The 22,479-nt window shown below is 42.5% G+C and overlaps 2 protein-coding genes across 6 annotated transcripts in view; one reads left to right on the plus strand and one right to left on the minus strand.

Annotated features, from left to right (window-relative positions):
- LOC140481851 (tripartite motif-containing protein 3-like) overlaps nt 1–22,479 on the minus strand; it is a 67,148-nt gene that overhangs the window by 25,882 nt on the left and 18,787 nt on the right. The gene's annotated exons all lie outside the window — the stretch shown is intronic.
- LOC140481852 (MAGUK p55 subfamily member 4-like) overlaps nt 1–22,479 on the plus strand; it is a 42,033-nt gene that overhangs the window by 3,703 nt on the left and 15,851 nt on the right. Inside the window, exons 3-13 of one of the 5 annotated variants that reach the window (XM_072578403.1) lie at nt 40–117; nt 1,339–1,419; nt 9,769–9,900; nt 12,923–13,004; nt 14,926–15,011; nt 16,348–16,422; nt 17,744–17,940; nt 19,168–19,232; nt 20,206–20,223; nt 20,322–20,360; nt 21,972–21,992. In XM_072578403.1, the coding sequence (XP_072434504.1) occupies nt 40–117; nt 1,339–1,419; nt 9,769–9,900; nt 12,923–13,004; nt 14,926–15,011; nt 16,348–16,422; nt 17,744–17,940; nt 19,168–19,232; nt 20,206–20,223; nt 20,322–20,360; nt 21,972–21,992 (874 nt within the window). Of the gene's footprint in view, nt 1–39; nt 118–143; nt 238–1,338; nt 1,420–9,768; nt 9,901–12,922; nt 13,005–14,925; nt 15,012–16,347; nt 16,423–17,743; nt 17,941–19,167; nt 19,233–20,205; nt 20,224–20,321; nt 20,361–21,971; nt 21,993–22,479 lie in introns of those variants that run through there. The other 4 variants (XM_072578406.1, XM_072578405.1, XM_072578404.1 and 1 more) reach the window with 4 other exon arrangements.

Here is a 22,479-nt window from a genome sequence, read left to right on the forward strand (position 1 = left end):
CTCCCCGGGTATTTAAAGATTTCTGCCTTGTTTGTCCAGGTCTATGAGAGTCTTCATCAGTACCTGAGGAAGAGACCACAGCCTGTCCTGCCACAGGCATCTGTACTTTGCCGAGAGGTGAGGGAAACCTTTCTTACTTCACAAAAGGTCTTAGATTCAAAGGTCTTCATCCCATCTCACACATCCTATGGAACAAAAGAAAGGCCATCACATTTCCAACAATGAAACTATGAGAAGGTATTACTGAATAATAGTTTTATGAGACAGCATTTGGAACAGTCACACTCTACTTCTGGTGAGTTGGCCCAAAATGAGAAACTCTCTGATTTAGTACAATTGTCAGAAATCACTCTGAGGGCCATGGATGGTGGAGTGAGATGGTAAATTGTCAGTAGGTTGACACTGAGGCACCTTCTTGGGATTGCGTACATGGAGCTTTATGATGTATCTAATCCCATATTGTACTTGGCTTGGAGAGTTTGTGTGCAGGGAGTTATATTAACCATTGACGGTAACTGCCCTTGCAGTATTTGATGTGACAGTCTGGAAAAAGCTTTACTTAGTATCTAACCTATGCAGCTTCTGCTCTGGGAGTGTTGGATAAGATAGTTTTGAGGGAGCTTTACTGTAAGGTTACATTCTCCCTCACTAGGTAGGGTGCGTATCACCCGGTGAGGTTGACTTTAGCTCAGGTTCACAGAGCCAAGTATGATCAGGAGCAGGGAGTACTGGGAAGTATACACTGCTTGATAGGACCAATGGATGGAATGGGATACATCAGTCTACATTCCAGGACCCATGCTCAAAATTGACCCATCTTTCATGGTGGTGGACCAAATGGTCCGATCAGGCGAATTACTTAGTTTCGAGTTCCCATCATCAGGTCTGCCTCTCTTTGTTGCTCCTCATTAACAGTGTGAGTTCTCATTCTGTTCTTCTCACTCTGTATTCTACTTTTGTGGTGAGAATTAAACATAACTTTCCATTTGAACTGTGGATGCACGGATCTGTGTATGTGCATGTGTCAGAATGAGTTTTGGGTCGGTGTGTACTTGCGTGCATGTACTATGTACATGTGTGTCCTGTGTATGGGTCTGTGTTTTGTGTGTATGTAGAGGATTCTAAGTATATGTATGATTCACTGCATGTATTGTTCTGTGTGTTAGTATGTGTATAGTGTGTGTATGGATTTGTGTGTGTGTGTGCTGTGTTTGTGGTTTTGCGTCTTTGTCAAGTTTGTGTGTCCAGTTTAGTGTAATGTTTGTTCAGGTTGATGTGTTACAGATCTGTTTGGGTTTCTACATGCGTTAGTGTACGTGTGTGTCTTGACCTTTGTAGGTAACAGAAATGCTTAGAGAAACTACTCGGTCTATGGACTTTCGAGAACTGCGCTGGCTCCTTGGAAAACCTGATTTCCAGGTAGGAATACTCAGCATTGAGCAGCTGTCCCTGAATTATCTGCCCAACAGTAATCATAACTGTTAGGCACTGTTCACCCACCTCTTGGATCATCCATGCTTTCCATGGCCCTTCATAACCCCTTTATACCCTTTCCATACTCCTTCCATTACCCCTACGTCACTCCATGCACTCCCTACATTCTCCATATCCACTTTTCCAATCCTCTACGCACAGAAACAATAGGGCATTAAGTCAATAAGCCATTGGCAAGTTTGTCAAATCTTTGATATACTCCTGAAATTGACATTGAAAAGAAAACTGCATATCTGACAATCTCATAAAAATGTTATTTTCACACACCATTTGCCCATTCTCCTCCTTCTTCAGCTGTCCCTCTCCACCGAGGATGACACTCTTCTACTCTGATAGTTTTGGTCCTGAGGTGACCAGACAGCACAATGGTGGATCCACACACCCTGCCACAGATGGGGCAGGCAGCGACTGAAGAAGTGGCTGGGGGTGGGGGATGTGTGGGTTTGTGCACATTCCTTCTATTGTGTGTGCCTGGTCTCTGCCTGGACTTTTCAGAATTGCTCGAGATGGTTGGTACCTTCTTGGATACTTCTTTTCCAGTTTGGGTACATTTGGTCAAGAGATTATCAAATGTTGGTGGAGAAAGCAATTTTTCTCTCCCTTGGACTGGCTTTTTTAACCTCACGTTGGGCTGGGGTTATGCAAGATGGTGATGGATAGCATGCTGTGGGATGTTGTCCAGAACACCCATATTAAGGACTGAGGAGTTCCTCAATGACTGCATGACTGAGTGACTGCTTGCCTGTCCTTGACAGGTTTCAATCTTTTCTTAGCTCTCAGTGGGTCGATTCTTGGGCCGTGGATGGTTTTGACTGCATTGAGTTTTGACACACATTATGGCTGTCGCTGATTTTTTGGATTTTCTCCATTCTTTCGGCTCACCATCTGTTCCTTAGGTCACAGGTTTTTATTGGATGTTGGCCTCCATTTGTTCATAGACCTGCTTTCGTGCCTTCAAATTCCGGTGGTGCTGCGTGTTCACGAATTCCTTACTCTAGTGATTCTCATTAAATCAGTCTTGATGTTTCTGGTTGAGAAACCTATAGTCTCCTTGCAAGTGCTGCTTATGATAGATTTCAGGCAGACGGGGGACATTCCAAGATTCCTATTCATTGAGCATCATTAACTGTGACACACTGACTGAGTCAGTCTTGCGTCCATTGCCATTGATTCTGCTGCTACTGCAGTTTTTGAACTAGATTATAAAGATAGCAGATTGGATTAGGGGATGATTGGTCCAATAGTCATCAGCTCCTGACATGGTGTGGGTGATGTAAACATTCTTGCTGTCTCTTGCTTGGACAAAGGTACCAATGCCTGGGGTGAGTATGTTGCCATGAGGTCTTCTACTTGCTTCTCTGATGAAATGGTGTGTTCACTATGATCAGACCATGCTTTAAGTATTTCATCAGGAGAAGGACTGCGTTAGTGCTTGTCTTCCCTCTGCCTTACCAGCCAATCACACCTTTCCAGAGATTTAAGTACCTTCCAACTCAGGAATTGAAATCTCCAAGGAGAACCAGCTATGGAAAACAGGAGAATGACTAATCAAGGCTGGAATAGATTTCCTCTTTAGCCTCATTTATTACTTATAATGTTGGGTGTACACACTAATGACTGTGGTGTACTGCCTCTGAGTTAGGGTGAGCTGAATGTTTGTGAGGAATTTGCTTATCCCATGGGAGGGTGCTCACTGAAATGATCAATTACTTTATTTTCTTTTATGGTGAAACCAATCCCATGGAACTGCCATTCTTTCTCAGACGTACCTTTCCTGAAGAAGGTGTATCCACCACTTTGTTCTTTGAACTGACCTTCTCCTGCCTGTGGCATCTCACTCAGGGCAGCGATGTCAATGACTTAGAACTGGGGTTCCTGAGCTGTGATAGGGGTTTGATGTTCAGTTCTGTCACTGCTGAGGTTGTTCTTGAGGGTTGTGATGCTCCAGGTCCTAAACTGGATTTTGAAGAGATGGAAGATGCCTGTGTGTGTATGGGGTGACCATTATTCACTGACTTCCACATGATCCTTATAGCTATACTCAGGGATCGCTGAAGGTTGGGAACCAGGCTCTGCTGTCTGGATGGGAACTGAAACACACACACACAGATGCATAGGCGCACAACTCCTGCCATCCTAGGAGCCTGCAGCCGTGCTTGCCTATAGATTTGCATCAGGGTAGACAGGACACTCTATATCCATCAGCTCCATTAGATCAGCAAAGACTCATTGCTGGCACAGCAGCAGGTTGCATGCTTCTCAAAAGGCCAACTAGATCCTCCCCCTGCACTGATGCCACTTTCAGATCCTAATGTCACATTTCAAGCTCTGGGCTTTGGGTCTCCCTTCCCCTTCACAACGCTAACTGACTTAGTTCAACTCTCTCCCTGTCGCCGATGCTGAAGCTGCTCTCCCACACCTGCTGTCATCACAGTGGCAAAAGGCTGGAATTCATTTCCTCTCCATCCCGCGCAAATGAACACACAGACATTGAAGAAAACTCATCAAGGAAAGATCAGGTTATTGAAAGGTAGTAAAGGTGTCAATCAAAAAGAGCTAGCACTCCCCTGCAAGCTGTGACAAAATCTACAGGGTTATATCTGTTAACAATTTTTGGAGTTTAGCCATTTGGCAGCTTTATCAATAGAAGCAGCTGAATAGTTGGACAGATACAGTTTTCCATGAGGCCTCAGCCTGATACTTGACTAATCTTTCTTTGAAGAGTTTGTTCTATACCAATGTATTTATTTGGACAAGATTAAGAGGTGGGAAGTCAACCAAATGTTTTAATGTTTGTGGGTAATTAACAGCTTTATGCAAACTTAAATTTGGTTTTATTCATTAATGGAACGTGGGTACCACTGGCTAGGTCAGCATTTACTGCCCAATCCGACATGCTGCCCTTGAGAAAGTGACAGTGAGCTGCTTTCTTTATCGTCGCAGTCCATTTAGAGTATGTACATTCACAATAGTAAGTTCCAGGATTTTAAATCACTGAAAGAACAGCAATACGTTTCCAAATCAGGATAGCGTGCATCTTGGAGGGTAATTTGCAAGTGATGGTGTTCCCATGTATTTACTGCACTTGCTCTTTTGGATGGTAGTGCTTGTGGATTTGGAAGATACTGTCTAGAGAGCCTTGGTGAATTTCTGCTGTGCATCTGCTGCTACTGAGTATTGGTGGTGGAGGGAATAGATGTTTGTGCGAATGGTGCCAATCAAATAGGCTACTTTGTCCTTGATGGTGTAAGCTTCTTACGTGTTATTGGATCAGCACTCATTCCATCACACACCCAGATTTGAGACTTATAGATTGTGGCTTATAGCTACGTCAAAACTGTGAGAAATGTTTGAAATGTCCATCCTTGCAACAGAATAGGCAAGGTTGGGAGTACTGGGTGTGGGCTTGCCATATGCTCCTTTATAAAAAACTGGCTAAAATTGCTGGAAAAGAGGTGGGTGTTCTGGAAGTAAATCTATTTTTAAAGACACCCAATTCAGCCTGACACCATGAAAATCCAGACTTCTGTATTCACACTATCAAAACCTTTCACAATTTTAAGAATCTCTATTAGGTTGCCTTTTAGTCTTTCCTTTTTAAGTAAAAAAAGAACCTCATCTAGTCATCACTTTCTAATTGGTATAATCTCACAGGTTTGATATCCTCCTCCCCGCACCCTCTTCCATTGCATTAAATCTTTTTCTATAATATGATGACCAGAACTCTTATGTTGGGCACAGAAACACATGAGTTATCTTGGTCTGGTTCTAATCCATACACCATGAGTTCTAAACCTACTCCAACATTAGTTTGAGAAATTGAATATATCAGTCATTAAAACATTTGGAAATAGTAAAGCTGCTGTTAGTAAAAATGACTGTTGGATTGCTGTATAAAACAAACTGAATTCCTGTTCTTCTTCAAGGATGTAACCTGACATCCTTATCTGGTCTGGTCAATATTTGACTCCAGCCCCACAGCGAATTAGATGAACTCTTAACCTGACTCTGAGATAGTCCATTCTATTCACTGACACTCTGCATTTCTGATTTTCCAGTTTTTGTTCTTCCACAGGATATACGTGTCACTAGATTAGGCAAATATTTGTTTCCCTTTCTTAATTGACCTTGAGAAAGTAGTGGTGAGATGTCTTCAAGGATCACGGTATTCCACGGAAGACTGACTGACATATTCTTTGCTTGTTAAGGGTCGATGTTCATTGAATTTCAACTTGTTTTAAAATAGCGATAGAAAAGGATAGGCCGTATCTAACAGTGGAAGTTCTAAATTGGAGGAAGGCTAATTTTGACAGTATTAGACAGGAACTTTCAAAAGCTGATTGGGGGTCAAATGTTCACAGGTAAAGGAACGGCTGGAAAATGGGATGCCTTCATAAATGAGAAAACGAGAGTCCAGAAAAAGTATATTCCTGTTAGGGTGAAAGGAAAGGCTGGTAGGTGAAGGGAATGCTGGACAACGAGAGAAATTGAGGGTTTGGTTAGAAAAAGAAGGAAGCATATGTCAGGTATAGACAGGAGAGAGTGAGAGAATCATTAGAAGAGTATAAAGGCGATAGGAACATACTTAAGAGGGAAATCAGGAGGGCAAAAAGGGGACATGAATACCTTTGGCAAATCAGGTTAACGAGAATCCAAAGGGTTTTTACAAATACATTAAGGACAAAAGGGTAACTAGGGAGTGAATCGGGCCCTGCAAAGATCAGCAAGGCGGTCTTTGTGTGGAGCCGCAGGAGATGGGGGAGATACTAAATGAGTATTTTGCATCAGTGTTTACTGTGGAGAAGAACGTGGAAGATATAGAACGTGGGGAAATAGATAGTGACATCTTGAAAAATGTCCAGTTTACAGAGGAAGAAGTGCTGGATGTCTTGAAACGTATAAAGGTGGATAAATCCCCAGGACATGATCAGGTGTACCTTTGGACTCTGTGGGAAGCTGGGAAGTGATTGCTGGGCATCTTGCTGAGATATTTGTATCATCGATAGTCACAGGTGAAGTGCCAGAAGACTGGAGGTTGGCTAACGTGATACCATTATTTAAGAAAGGTGATAAGGACAAGCCAGGGAACTATAGACCGGTGAGCCTGAAATCGGCAGTGGCCAAGTTGTTGGAGGGAATCATGAAGGACAGGATTTACACATATTTGGAAAGGCAAAGACTGATTAGGGATAGTCAACATGGCTTTGTGCATGGGAAATCATGTCTCACGAACTTGATTGAGTTTTTTGAAAAAGTAAAAAAAAGACTGATGAGGGCAAAGCGTTGGACGTGATTTATATGGACTTTAATAAGGCGTTCAACCAAGTTGGCCATGGGAGACTGGTTAGCAAGGTTAGATCTCATGGAATACAGGGAGAACTAGCCATTTGGAGACAGAACTGGCTCGAAGGTAGAAGACAGAGGGTGGTGGTGGAGGGTTGTTTTTCAGACTGGAGGCCTGTGACCAGTGGAGTGCCACAAGGATCAGTACTGGGTCCACTACTTTTCGTCATTTATATAAGTGATTTGGATATGAACATAGGAGATTGCAGATGACACCAAAATTGGAGGTGTAGTGGACAGTGAAGAAGGTTACCTCAGATTACAACGGAATCTTGATCATATGGGCCAATGGGCTGAGGAGTGGCAGATGGAGTTTAATTTAGAGAAATGTGAGGTGCTGCATTTTGGTAAAGCAAATCAGAAAAGAACCTATACACTTAATGGGAAGGTCTTCGGTTGCTGAACAAAGAGATCTTGGAGTGCAGGTTCATAGCTCCTTAAAAGTAGTGTCGCAGTAGATAGGACAGTGAAGAAGGCGTTTGGTATGCTTTCCTTTATTGGTCAGAGCATTGAGTACAGGAGTTGGGAGGTCATGTTGCGGCTGTACAGGACATTGATTAGGCTACTTTTAGAATATTGTGTGCAATTCTGGTCTCCTTCCTATCCGAAGGATGTTGTGAAACTTGAAATGGTTCAGAAAAGATTTACAAGGAGGTTGCCAGGGTTGGAGGATTTGACCTATAGGGAGAGGTTGAATAGGCTGGGCCTATTTTCTCTGGAGCATCGAAGACTGAGGGGTGATCTCATATAAAATCATGAGGGGCATAGAGTCATAGAGATGTACAGCAGGGAAACAGACCCTTCAGTCCAATTCATCCAAGCCGATCAGATATCCCAATCCAATATAATCCCCCCTGCCAGCACCCAGTCCTTATCCCTCCAAACCCTATGCAGATGCCTTTTAAATGTTGTAATTGTACCAGCCTCCACCACTTCCTCTGGTAGCTCATTCCATACATGTACCACCCTCTGCGTGAAAACGTTGCCCCTTAGGTCTCTTTTATACCTTTCCCCTCCCACCCTAAATCTATGTCCTCTACTTCTGGACTCTCCAACCCCCAGGGAAAAGACTTTGTCTATTTATAACCACACCCCTCATGATTTTATAAACCTCTATAATGTCACCCCTCAGCCTCCGATATTCCAGGCAAAACAGCCCCAACCTATTCAACCTCTCTCTATAGCTCAAATCCTCCAACCCTGGCAAAATCCTTGTAAATCTTTTCTGATATCTTTCAAGTTTCACAACATTGTTCTGATAGGAAGGAGACCAGAATTACATACAATATTCCAAAAGTGGCCTAACCAATGTCCTGTACAACCACAACATGACCTCCCAACTCACGTAGTCAATACTCTGGCCAATAAAGGAAAGCATACCAAACGCCTTCTTCACTATCCTATCTACTTGTGACTCTACTTTCATGAAGCTATGAACCTGCACTCCAAAGTCTCCTTGTTCAGGAACACTCCCTAGGATCTTACCATTAAGTGTATAAGTCCTGCTAAGATTTGCTTTCCCAAAATACAGCACCTCGCATTTATCCAAATTAAACTCCATCTGCCATTCTCAACCTATTGGCCCATCTGATCAAGATCCCATTGTAATCTGAGGTAACCTTCTTTGCTGTCCACTACATCTCCAATTTTGGTATCATCTGCAAACATACTAACTATACCTCTTTGTTCACATGCAAATCATTTATATAAATGACAAAAAGTAGTGGAGGACCCCAACCAATCCTTGTGGCACTCCACTGGTCACAGGCCTCCAGTCTGAAAAACAACCCTCCACCACCACCCTCTGTCTTCTATCTTTGAGCCAGTTCTGTATCCAAATGACTAGTTCACCCGGTATTTCATGAGATCTAACCTTGCTGACCAGTCTCCTATGGGGAACATTGTCAAAATACCTTACTGAAGTCCACATGGATCACATCTACTACTCTGCCCTCATTATTCCTCTTTGTTACTTCTTCAAACAGCTAAATCAAGGTTTGTGAGACATAGTTTCCCAAGCACAAAGCCATGTTGACTATCCCTAATCAGTCCTTGCCTTTCTAAATACGTGTACATGGATAGGATGAATAGACAAAGTCTTTTCCCTGGGGTGGGGGAGTCCACAACTAGACGGCATAGGTTTAGGGTAAGAGGGGAAAGATATAAAGGGACCTAAGGGCCGACATTTTCACACAGAGGGTGGTACATGTTTGGAATGAGCTGCCAGAGGAAGTGGTGGAGGCTGGTACGAAATCCAACATTTAAAAGGCATCTGGATGGGCATATGAATAGGAAGGATTTGGAGGGATATGGGCCAAGTGTTGGCAAATGGGACTAGATTGGGTTGGGATATCTGGTTGGCATGGACAAGTTTGACTGAAGGGTCTGTTTCCATGCTATACATCTCTATGACTCTATGACTTGAACAGAGCTGAATTTGAACCCAAAAGCGTTTACACCACTATGAAACACTCTGGCCAGGAACATTGTTGAAATTAAAGATTATCACAAGAAAATGTACAATAATGCATGTCAACAGACACAGAAGCATTGTGTCAACATGCATACAAGGATATCTCTACCTAAAAGGGGTCATCTTGACATAGACAAGGACATACATGTACACAATTACACCTGCACACACAATTCCATGAATGTTTACAGAAATATAAATACACATATTTGAAAATGTATTCAGAATCATGTAAAAACCCTATTGTAGATAATTAATCATCCAAGAACATGTACAATACATATATTGGCATATGAATATCTGCATGTGTTGTTTACATGTATGTATGTACATGTGAAAGCTTGTCTAAAGATGTGTATATAACTCACGGAGGTCCTGAGGAATAGAATTGATACTAGTCATCAAACCCTTCAATTTCCTGCAAACATTTAACAGTTAATGGCTGAATTGATTGACAGGCCCTGCTTTCTGCTCATGACACTGTGGCTCAGAAAGACTATGATCCCATACTGCCTCCACTGCCAGATGACATCCCTGAAGATGAGGAAGCCTTGAGGATAGTGTGCCTGGTGAAAAACAAGCACCCCCTGGTAAGGACAGATGATACAAGGAAGATACAGAGGAATGTACTGCACTTGTTTGCTGTTCTGTGTCAATAGGTTGTTCTAAAAAGTGCTCCAATCTAACACTTTAATTTCTCTTCTCCTCTCACTTGGAGTCTCTCTCTTTCTGCCTCTCACTCTCAGTCTTACAGTTTCACTCTCAGCCTTTCAGTCTTTGTGTTAATTATGTGTGTGGGCTTGTTATGTAAGTGTTAAGTCACATGTGTGGATTAGTCACATACATGGGTGGTTAACTTTAGAACTGCTAACTGTCTGGAATTTGGGTTCGGTGATATGGTTACAATCTACCTGAGTTTATTTGAGGCAGATTGTTTGGAGAAACATATTGAGAAGGAAAGTAGGCTTGAGCCTCAGTCATTGCACCTCTCTAATAATAACCTCACGAGGGCTTCAGAATTGTTGGATAGATCCTGAGCAAAGACTGCCTCTTGATACAGTCAGTTCTGCTATAACGCGTATTTCTTCAATACAAATTGGTTTCAATACGATTGAATAATTTAGACCGTTATTTGTAGAACGTGAACTTTCCTGACCTGTATTGGCTACAATGTGATTCCGGTCCCATTAGTTTAAATGGCGCAGCTATTGCATGATTTTCTTATAACGCGAGATCACACGAGAACTGACCTATCGCATTATATCAGAACAGAGTGTACCTTGATATATAAGCAATTCCCAGTGCAACAATAAAAGTGATAAGTAGAACATAGAACATTACAGTGCAGGACAGGCCTTTCGGCCCTCGATGTTGCACCGACCTGTGAAACCAATCTGAAGCCCATCTAAACTATACTATTCCATTCTTGTCCATATGCCTATCCAATATTCATTTAAATGCCTGTAAAATTGGCGAATCTACAACTGTTGCAGGCAGTGCATTCCATGCCCCTACTACTGTCTGAGTAAAGAAACTACCTCTGACATCTGTCCTATATCTATCACCCCTCAATTCGAAGCTATGCCCCATCATGCTAGCCATCACCATCAGAGGGAAAAGGCTCTCACTGTCCACCCAATCTAACACTCTGATTATCTTATAAGTCTCAATTAAGTCACCTCTTAACCGCCTTCTCTCAAACGAAAGCGGTCTCAAATCCCTCAATCTTTCCTTGTGAGACCTTCCCTCTTACCAGGCAACATACTATAAATCTCCTCTGAACCCTTCCCAAAGCTTCCACATCCTTCCTATAATGCAATGACCAGAACTGCACGCAATACTCCAAGTGCAGCCACACCAGAGTTTTGTACAGCTGCAGCATGACCTCATGGTTCCAAAACTCGATCCCTCTACTAATAAAAGCTAACACATTGTATGCCTTCTTAACAACCCTATCAACCTGGGTGACAACTTTGAGGGATCTATGTATATGGACACCAAGATTTCTCTGATCATGTACACTACCAAGAATCTTACCATTCACCCAGTACTCTGCATTCCTGTTACTCCTTCCAAAGTGAATCACCTCACACTTTTCTGCATTAAACTCCATTTGCCACCTCTCAGCCCAGCTCTGCAGCTTACCTTTGTCTGTCTGTAACCTACAACATCCTTTGTCACTATCCACAACTGTACTAATCTTAGTGTCATCCACAAATTTACTAACTCACCCCTCTATACCCTCATCCAGGTCATTTATAAAAATGACAAACAGCAGTGGCCCCAAAACAGATCCTTGCGGTACACCACTAGTAACTGAACTCCGGGATGAACATTTCCCATCAAACACCACCCTCTGTCTTCTTTCAGCTAGCCGATTTCTGATCCAAACCACTAAATTGCCCTCAGTCCCATGCCTCTGTATTTTGTGCAGTAGCCTACCACTTATCAAACACCTTACTGAAATCCATTTACACCACATCAATGGTTTTACCCTCCTCCACCTGTTTGGTCATATTCTCAAAGAACTCAATAAGGTTTGTGAGGCATGACCTACCCTTTACAAAACCACGCTGGCTATCCCTAATCAAATTATTCTTATCAGATGATTATAAATCCTATCTTTTATAGCCTTTTCCAACACTTTATCTACAACTGGAGTGAAGCTCACTGGTCTACAATTACCAGAGTTGTCTCTACTCCCCTTCTTGAACAAGGGAACAACATTTGCTATCCTCCAGTCTTCTGGTACTATTCATTTAGACAATGACAATATAAAGATCAAAACCAAAGGCTTGGCAATCTCCTCCCTGGCTTCCCAGAGAATCCTAGGATAAATCCCATCTGGTCCAGGGGAGTTATCTATTTTCACATTTTCCAGAACCTCTAACACCTCCTCCTTGTGAACCTCAATCCCATCTAGTCTAGTAGCCTGTATCTCAGTGTTCTCCTCGACAACATTGACTTTTTCCAGTGTGAATACTGACGAAAAATATTCTTTAAGGCTGCCCATCTCCTCTGAATCCACACAAAACCTCCCACTACTGTCCTTGATTGGTCCTAATCTTACTCTAGAGTACATCAAAGGCAAGTCAGGAAGACAGCAGAGTTAACTCGCCACTGATTATACCTTCGAGGAGAAAGTGAGGACTGCAGATGCTGGAGATCAGAGCTGAAAATGTGTTGCTGGAAAAGCGCAGCAGGTCAGGCAGCATCCAAGGAGCAGAAGAATCAACGTTTCGGGCATGAGCCCCTCTTATTCCTGAAGAAGGGCTCATGCCCGAAACGTCGATTCTCCTGCTCCTTGGATGCTGCCTGACGTGCTGCGCTTTTCCAGCAACACATTTTTAGCACTGATTACACCTTGACCAGCCAGGTTGAGAATTGGCCCTATCCCAAACGTTATCCATGAACTTTCAGTTATGTCAGGGAGAACTGACTGATAAAGTAATTATGGAGCTCTCAACAATTGTACTGCATGGCGTGTGAAGCTGTCGTCTCATCCTATACATAAGATGCTACACCATATAAAGTGATCATCAGCTACAGTGAAATTTGGGAGAGATCTGTAACAGACTCAAAATTTCTAACCTCCCCTATTTCTCTATGCAGGGTGCTACTATTAAACGTCATGAAGTGACAGGATCCATAGTGATAGCTCGGGTGATCCGTGGTGGTCTCGCAGATCGCAGTGGTGAGTAACTCCAAAGGCAATTTGGTGGAGGCAGGATAATTGTTCAAGAGTGTAAGGCTGTGCTGTCAACACCGTTCAACAGGTGAAGATCCTTGCTATCTGTGCATGCTCAGAATATTGGCCCCCACATAATGGGTTTAACTGCAGCCAGCATGGAGTTGAGTCCCAGGGATTTCCATCCGAGGAACAGGCAGTGGTCAAGATTTTAACTCAGAGCAGGGTTCAGGAAGGAGAAGGGGCAGTTGTCAGACAACTTTCAACTTCAGCCTGTTGCTCCTGCTTCATACAAGGATAGGGTGGGAACCACCAGCTGGCTTGATCGGCAGGTATTGGAGCTTGGGGCAGAGGAAGATGCTATCGGCAGGAAAATAAGTCATGGGGAGTGGGTTGGGATGAACTCCCAGGACACAATAGGGATGGCAAAGGAATGAACCAAAAAGGGAAGGCCTAAACTTCCTTTCTAAGACTTGGAGGTTCACTCCCCACACTTTTTAGTCCCATTCATTCAGAAGGTCAAGAGTGAGGATGTTTCATGATAAATTAATCTTCAGTCCCATTGGTAGCTCCTCAGATAATGAAGCATTCTGTGTATAAATGCAGCAAAACTTACACAACATTCCAATTTCAGCTGATAAGTGTCATGTAATATTCATGCCACACAAGTGCCAGGCAATAGTCTTGTCCAAGAAATAATTTAACCATCTCTCTTTGATATTCAATGGCATTGATGATGCTATGTTCCCTCAACATCAACATCCTAAAGGTAACCATTGACCAGATAGTGAACTGGATCAGCCATAAAATTGCGATAAGAGAAGGTCACATGTCTGCCTTGAGTAAATCACTTCCTAATTCCTCAAAGTCTGTCCTTTCATCTGTAAGGCAAAGGTCAGGAGTGTGATGGAATACTCTTCACTTGCGTGGATGGATGCAGCTCCAATAACACCCAAGAAGCTCAACATTACTCAGGGCAAAGGAGTCCACTTGGTCCACCCACTCCTAAACATGCACTCCCTTCCATAAGTAGCAGCACACAGTGGCAGTAGTGTGTATGATGTACAAGAATGCACTGCAACAAATCAGAAATATCTCCTTCAATTAACATCTTCTAAATCCGTAACCTCTATCACCGAGAACATTGCCAACATGGCTGTGGGGTGGGCTGGCTCTACACAGCGGCCAGCTGTGAGTGGGTAATGGCCTGGACTAAGGTTCTCCAGATAGACTGAGAGGACCAATAGCTGGTGGATTAGATACATCCTCTGGCAGGATTTCCATTTACAATCGTCATCTATATTCTAAATCCTGATGGAACCACTGTAGAACAATGGTTTCATGCCTAAAAACGTTCGCTGGGGTTTGGAGAAGTGCATCTCAGGATTCTCAGTGGGATCCACTCCTTCTCACCTCACTGGGTGTGTTGGTCATTGATACTTTGTGAATGCTCTGAGAGATAGGGCGCATTCAATGAAGGTGTCATTATTACCCTTGCTGAGAAAACAGGCAGGGAAATCCATGATGCAGGTTGTCACATACTAACTGCACACTTGATGATGCGAAACCCATGTCGTGGTGAGGAGGGCAACGTTTGTGTCAAAGACATTCGTGATCCTGGAATCCAACCAAATCCTCAGCCCCAGCTCTACTCCCTTAGACTTTATCCAGATTCTTCCACTTGCTGAAAAGTGTTAGCATGCCAAACAACATATCAGTCATTTGCGTGATATTTACATGGACCTTAAATTGGCTGTCACCGATTATTCTGCTATGGCTCTGCGGACGAATACAGAATCAGGAAATAGCTTGAGTCGCAGGCTGCTGTCTGAGTCGTTACATTAACTGTGGACTCTGGGTACAGTGCAACAAAAAATACTTCATGCACTGACACACTCTAATAGACGTTCATGGTCTTTTGTTTCAGGATTGCTGTTTGCTGGGGATCAGTTGGTCGAAGTTAATGGAATACCTGTCACTGGGCTGGAGCCTGAACAAATCATTCAGCTCATGGTAACAAGACAAGTGTAACAGCTGTTTCTTTCATGGGACCTGTGCCCAGTGAGAGTCAGTACTTTCAGGAGAGGAGGGGACTGTTATCACAATAAGAGTCAGTATCTTCAGGACAGGAGAGACTTATTCCCAGTGAAAGTCAGAATCTTTAGGGATGATGGAGGGAATAACAGAATCTTAATTTTGTTTTAAGGGCAATGTCCTTAATACCTTTCAACTACAGAGAAAGAAGGTTATGAAATTACATTTTTACTTGTCATCAAATTGAATCAACCCTGCACACATTCCAACTCCTTGTCTTAATATCTTGAACAGGTACTCAAAGTAAGCCTCTGAGCCGGAAGTCAGATTCAAGTTTCTAGGACATGATGGCGATGGAAGGTGGCCGCACTGTGTAGCCAAGAAGGTTGATAGTCAACCTGCAAATCTTTCCAACACACCTACAGCCAGGAGAGTCTCCTGGCCATTGAGAACCATTCAAAATCTGCAGCAAAGCAGCACCTCCACCTTAAAAAATCTCCACAAATTTCATGGCTGCTGTCTGAGTTGTTACATCCTCCTCATGTTGAGTCACTGTGAGAGAGGTGATCAGGGTACCAACTGGGAGAAATCAGGCTCCTTTCTTTAAATAAAAAGGTATCATTAAGATGTAATCTGTGAATTGAAGGCACCTGGGGAGCTTCAGACAGACCTCACTATCTGACTTAAATTGCCTGGAGTCAAATTGAGAGCCATAATGATCTAACTAAGCAACAATAAAGCCATTGAACATGGACAGAAAGAAATATTTGTATTTATATAGCACCTTTCATATCCACTGGATGTTCCTAAATACTGTGCAGCCAGCAAGATACCTTCTAAAACTTGGTCACTATTGTAAAGTAAGTAACATTGCTACCAATTTACATTGAGCAGCTCCCACAGACTGCAATGTGACAATGATCAGGTATCTATTTTTGTGAGGTTCATTGAGAGATGAATATTGTTCAAGACATTGGGGATAACTCTTATGTGAAACAGGATCTTTTACATACCCATCTGAAAGAGCAGATAGAGGTTTACAGTTCTAACCCTGACAGTGCAGAACTCCCTCAGTATTGCACTGGAGTAATTCTTGGACTCATATCTCTGGAGAGAGACTTGAACACATTGTTTCTGACACAGAGACAAGAGTGCTACTCACTGATCCTCAGCTAACAAGGTCATTCAATGTACAGTCGGACAAAAGTCTCCTGGCTAAAACCTTACTGAGGAACTATTTTACTCCTATTAAATAGTATCTTTTGTGACTTGTGTTTAATAAAACTGACAATTAATCCATTGTTACTTCACACAGGGCAAGTCTGAAGCCAGTGTCATGTTCAAGCTTATTCCAGTGTCACATCGACCAAGAAGCTCTTCTCAAAACACAGTAAGGCCTGTGTCATAGTAATATCCACATGACTCTCACCAGGTTTATTTTACTACAACTGTCTGGCATCTCTTTGCTCACATATTTCTCACACTCCTTGCATCTTACACTCAGAATATTTCCTCTCCTGTGTTATCTCTCTTTCCCATCATTATTCCCATTCTTACTCCCTCCTTCACCTTGTCCCATTATTCCCCAGTAGGAAATTGCAAAATATGCTTCAGGAGCAACATTTCAGATAATCTAGATGCTGGAGAATAGATGGTATTAAGAACTGGAAGTCAGGGCAGGTCAGCAAGGATAAGAATGGGTAAGTGGAGCCTAGTGCAGGCCATGAAATAAGTAGCAAAGCTGTGGATGAATTGGATTTGACAGACGGTGAATGCTGAGAAACCACCTAGGAGAGTATTAGAATATTTGATTCTGGAGGTGACAAAGGCATCTTTGAAGGTTTCAGTTACAATGGACTGAGGTGGATTTTTGAAGAGGCATAGTCTCAGGATAGGAGGCTAATTATTTAGGACTGGGATGAGGAGAAGTTTCCTCATTTAAAAGTTGAGAATCTTTTAAATTCTCTGCCTCAGAGTGTTGTGAGTGCTCCTTCAGTGAAGATATTTAAAGCTGAGATAGACCTTTTTTTGAGTTCTCAGGGAATCAAAGTATATGGGGACTGGGCAGGGAAGTGGGGTTAAAGATCAAGATCAGCAGTAATCATTGTGAGTGTTACAGTAGACTCAGTGTGCTGCAGAGTCTACGCCTGCTCCTATGTCATTTTTCAACAAATCATGGCTAATCTGACGTGGCCTTACCTCCACTTTCCTGTCTGTCTCCCACAAGCCTTGACTCCTTTGTTGATCAAAAATCTGCCAAAGTCAGGCTTGAATATATTCAGTGACTTGATCTCTGCTGGGGAACAGAATTCTAAAGGCTAACAATCTCTTGATAGAAGAAATTGCTTCTCACCTCTGCCTTAAATGGCTGATGTTTTGAAATTGTTCCCTCCTCATTTTAGATTCCCAAAAAGGGAAACAGCATCTCAGTGTCTACATTGTCAAACCCCTTCTGAGTCTTAAATGTTTCACCTCTCATTCCTCTAAACTCCAGTGAGTAAAGACTCAACCTGTTCAACCTTTCCACATAAGATAACGAAATGCTAATCTGCAGTCTGTTTCAGAACCCAGCTTATCTGCTGTGCATTTTCAGTATCATGTACTCCTTGATCAGATTTATCCATTTCTTCCCTTTTCTTCTTCGTGTTATATATTTTAAACTGTCGATTACACACGGTATGCAGTTTCTCACAACTTCTCCTCCTCTGTAGCTTTATGTGAGACCACTGATAGACTACTGCCCACAGTACGATCCTGCCATTCCTTGTGTGGAAGCTGGCCTGACCTTCAGGAGAGGAGATATCCTGCAGATTGTTGACCAGAATGATACCCTGTGGTGGCAGGCCAAGAATATCACAACTTCCTCGAAGTGCGCAGGCCTGATTCCCTCCAATAACCAGCTAAAGAGGTAAGCCAACTGACTTTTAATGGACACTTACGGACCTAATGTGAAGGCAGATGTAGTGCAGTTTGATGGCCAAGTCCTTTCGTGAGTTACTGCTCTATAGAAGCAGAGATGGAGATCTTGTGGTACAGCATTGTCCCAGCCTCTAAGACAGAAGCTATAGGTTCAAGTCCACTTCACAGAAATCACAGATGTTTAACAGTGCAGAAGGAGGCCACTCATAGAAACATAGAAAATAAGATCAGGAGTCGAAGAGGAGTTGTGAAGCAGAATCATGTTGGACTTGAAACATTAACTTTATTTTTCTCTTCACAGAACTGTTGACTTTCTCCAATACTTTCAATTTTACTTCAGATATTCAGCATTTGCAGATTTTGCTTTTATTACATTTATATAGCTGCTCATGTTCTCAAAAATTTCCAGAAGTCCTTGAAATACAATGTATTTCTTTGAAGCGTAGCTACAATTTATTAGCCGACCATTGGAACCTTGGAACCAATTGGTGAGATATTGGGGTTAGCTGGGTGATAAAGGGCCAGTTAATGTATTGTCTGGTAATGCTTCTCCTGGTCCTCCTGGTGCCCTGATCACATGCTGCTCTTCATCACATAGGGCTACGCTATTCTTAGTATTCACTCAGTTAGACAAAAGAGGAATCATTAGTTCATCCTCTAAGATTACAATCTGGGACAGAACGGGGTTAGATACAGAGTAAAGCTCCTTCTATACTGGCCCATCAAATACTGTCAATGCAAGGTACAGCATGGAAGGACATGCAGAGTAAAGGTACACTTTATATTGTCCCATCAAACTCTGACAGAGCAGACCCAACACTGGGCTGGGTATCAAAATAAACCTCCCTCTGCAGGTTCCATCAAACACCCTGGCAGATACAGCAAAAGTTAGACAGAGAAAGAAATCATTAAAGAAAAACTATTTCAGCCTTTTAAAATGCAGCCCTCCATTACATGAACACCACATCAATCACAAGATATTATATATTAGCTGATATATTAGCTCTCCCGCTGAAGCTTATCCTCTGAAATTCACATTCCCACTGTTGCATGCACCGAGGGAACTGATAAGAGTTATTTTCTGAAAATATTTCAGCTTGCTTAGATTGAATGGCTTTTTCATTTTCTAGAACTTCCACTGCTCTTCCCTGTATATGTCAAAATGCTCCTCATTTACATTTGCTTCAGTACTTTAATCTCCTTTCTGTATTTCCAGGAAGCAGAGAGAGTTCTGGTGGTCTCACTCATTCCCATTGCACACTTGTAACAAATCAACACTCTGTGAGTAGGACCAGTGTGGATTGTTTCAATCACTGTGGGGATGATTAGGTCAGTGTGGGGTTATTACAGTCAGTTTAGAATTGTTTCAGTCAGCATGAGGTTGTTTCAGTCACTGTGGGAATTTTTCTGTCAATGTCTGACTGTTCCAGTCAGTATGGAATTGTTTCAATCAGTGAGAGGTTGTTTCAGTCAATGTGGGAATTTTTCAGTCAATGTGGGACTATTTCAGTCAGTATGAAACTGTTTCAATCAGTGTGAGGTTTTTCAATCAATGTGGGTCTGTTTCGATCTATATGGGGTTGGAACAGTTAGTGTAAGATTGCCTCAGTCAGTATGGGGTTGTAACTGTCAGTGTGGGGTTATTTCGATCAGTATGGTTTTATAAGAGTCATTATGGGGTTGAAACAGTCAATGTGGGCTTCTTTTGGTCTGTGTGTGTATGCTGCAATCATTGTGGGGATTTTGCAGTCAGTGTGGAGATGTTAGCATCAGTGTGAGGATTTTACAATCAGCAAATGGTTTTATGATTAGTGTGGGGATCCTAAGTCAAAATGGGAATGTTACTGTCAGTACGACAGTATGATTGTCTGAACAAGGGTTTAACTGTCAGTACCATCCATGTGGGGATGTTACGGTCTATAAGGGGATTTTACAGTCTGTGTGGGGATGTTACAACTCTGATCCTTTCTCTGGGCGCTGCTTTCTGCTGCACATTCTTATTGTACCTGCTCTAATATTTTGTTTCCTGCTCTGACTTTCCTGATTTTAAATGATTTGATCCCTCCACAGACCTCACATGGACCATATCTTTCCTTTAAGTCCTTTAAAAGGAGTGGGTCTATAGTATCTCCATTTCCTCTAAAGATGCTTAGGCTAGAGATTGACTCTGTGCCTTGTAGCTTTTAACTGTCTGTAAGTTCTTTTGCACTGAATGTGATCTGTTTAACTTTCTGCTGCTGTGGGATTGATACAGTGAGCCCTGTGGAAGAAGGTGAATATGTTCAACCACACATTGAACTGCTACATGCTCATTACATTACACTCCCTGAAGCTCACACCTCACTTATGTCTCATTTGTGTGGTTTACAGAAGAGGACATGACAATTGCTGAGAAGCTTGTTGAAACAGGTAATAAAATTGTCATTCAGTGGGTTGAGGGATATTATGGAGAGAGTGTGGGGTTGAAGAACATGGGGATAATATGGGGATTGTTTCTCTTTATCTTTTCTAAATACTGATGTGAGCAACACTGGCATGGCCAGCATTTGTTGCCCTTGAACTAAATGAATTGCCAGGTGATTGCAGAGGGTAGTTAAGAGTCAACCACGTTGCTGTGGATCTGGAGTCACAGATAGAGTCTGCAGGTTCTCCTCCCTAAAGCACATAAGTGAATCAGCTGGGGCTGGGTTTTTACAACAATTAATGTAAGTTACATAGTCACCATCAACAAGACTAACCGCATATGAAAAAATCATTTGCCAGATTTACATCCCAACAGCTGATGAGGTGGAATTTGAGCCTGTGACCCCAAACCAGTCTCCTGGGTTTTCAAATTACTGATTCAGTGACATTACCACTACGGTTACTGTCCTTTCTCCTGTTGAAAGAAGTGCTTTTTTAACCACCCTATCTATGTCCATCATAATCTTATACACATCTATCAAGTTCCCTCTCAACCTTCCTGTTCCAAGTAAAGCAACTCCATTCTATCCAAGCTTTCCTCAAACCCTCCAGCCTAGGCAGCATCCTGGTAAAACTTCTCTCTCGTGCAATCATATCCTCCCTATATTGTGGTGACCAGTACTGTATGCAGAACTTCTCTTGTGGCCTAAGCAGCACTTTATACAGTTCCTGCATAACCTCTTGCTCTTGTATTCTATGCCTTGTCTAATAAAGGCAAATATCCCATATGCCTTGTTGACTACTTTATATACAAGTCCTGCTAACTTTAAAGATCTGTGACTATGCACACCAAGGGCCCTCTAATCTTAAGAACTTTCTAGGGTCCTATTATTCATTGTGTAATTCCTTGCCTTGTTCGCCCTCACATCACCTCACATTTTTGTGGTTTGAATTCCATTTGCCACTGTTCTGTCCAGCTGACCAGTCCATTTATATCCTTCTGCTGTTTACAACTATTCCTCACTATTTATTGTCTTTCCAATTTTTGTGTCAACTGTGAACTTCTTGATCATTTTCCCTACAAATCATTAATGTACAAATAGCAAGGACACCAGCACTGAACCACGTGAAACCCCAAGGTCCAGTCACAGAAGCATCCCTCTGGCTTCCTGACTGTCGGCCAATTTGGATCCAATGTGCCAGTTTACCTTGAATCCCATGGACCTTCTTGGCCAGTCTGCCATGAAGGATCTTATTATAAGCCATGCCAAAATCCATGTAGACTACAAACTATTCACAAAGTGAAAGGGACGGAACCTTGGAGGGGTGGGTGGGTGGGTGGGGGGAGAGGTTGCGGGGGAGATGTCAGGCTGTGAATCAATTATTGAATGATTAACAGTTAAGAGTTACCAGCCAATCATGGGAAGGTGTGATTTGCGTGGTCTTTTTTAAGGATGATTTTCAGCATTGCATTACCCAGAGATGACTGCCCTGGAGAAATATAAACTTCCAAGTTTCTGAGGTCAGTCATCTTGATAGCAGCACCTAGTTGGACATCACCCTTAATATCTGCATTTCCAAAATGTTGTGCTGAGGTTTTCTTTCCTATCTCCACAGATGAAGAAATCTTTGAATCAGGTAATAAAGCCTTGTGTGTTTAATGTACAATGCTAGCAATGGTTCCTATATGAACTGCAAACATCTCAAATGACCAGCATTCCCCATCGTCGTTCATATTTGGGGTAGGAGATTGGGACCAGGGATCGTAGCAGGCTCCCCTCTTCTCTCTCCACTCCATCCTTTCACTCCTCTTCATGGACCTCCTAGGCTATTGGCACAGATCATGAGATCTTTAACAGAAATCTTGGTAAACATGAGACCTCCCTGATCTGTGTTATGCGTTCAAGATCCCACCAGTAAGCAATGATACAGTTCTACAGTTGAAGTCAAAACATTGACTATTTTCTAGAAGGATGGCAGGAGGTGTGTGTGGAAAGTAAATGCCAACATAGGCTGATTGGATTGAATGGCTTGCTTTTGTGCTGTACATCCTATGTAATGGCTTCATTACCACTTCCAATTGACGCAGCATCTCTCCTACAGTGCATAGCTGCTGGAGTGGCTT

Source organism: Chiloscyllium punctatum, chromosome 10, assembly GCF_047496795.1.
Source record: "Chiloscyllium punctatum isolate Juve2018m chromosome 10, sChiPun1.3, whole genome shotgun sequence".
NCBI classification, from domain to species: domain Eukaryota; kingdom Metazoa; phylum Chordata; class Chondrichthyes; order Orectolobiformes; family Hemiscylliidae; genus Chiloscyllium; species Chiloscyllium punctatum.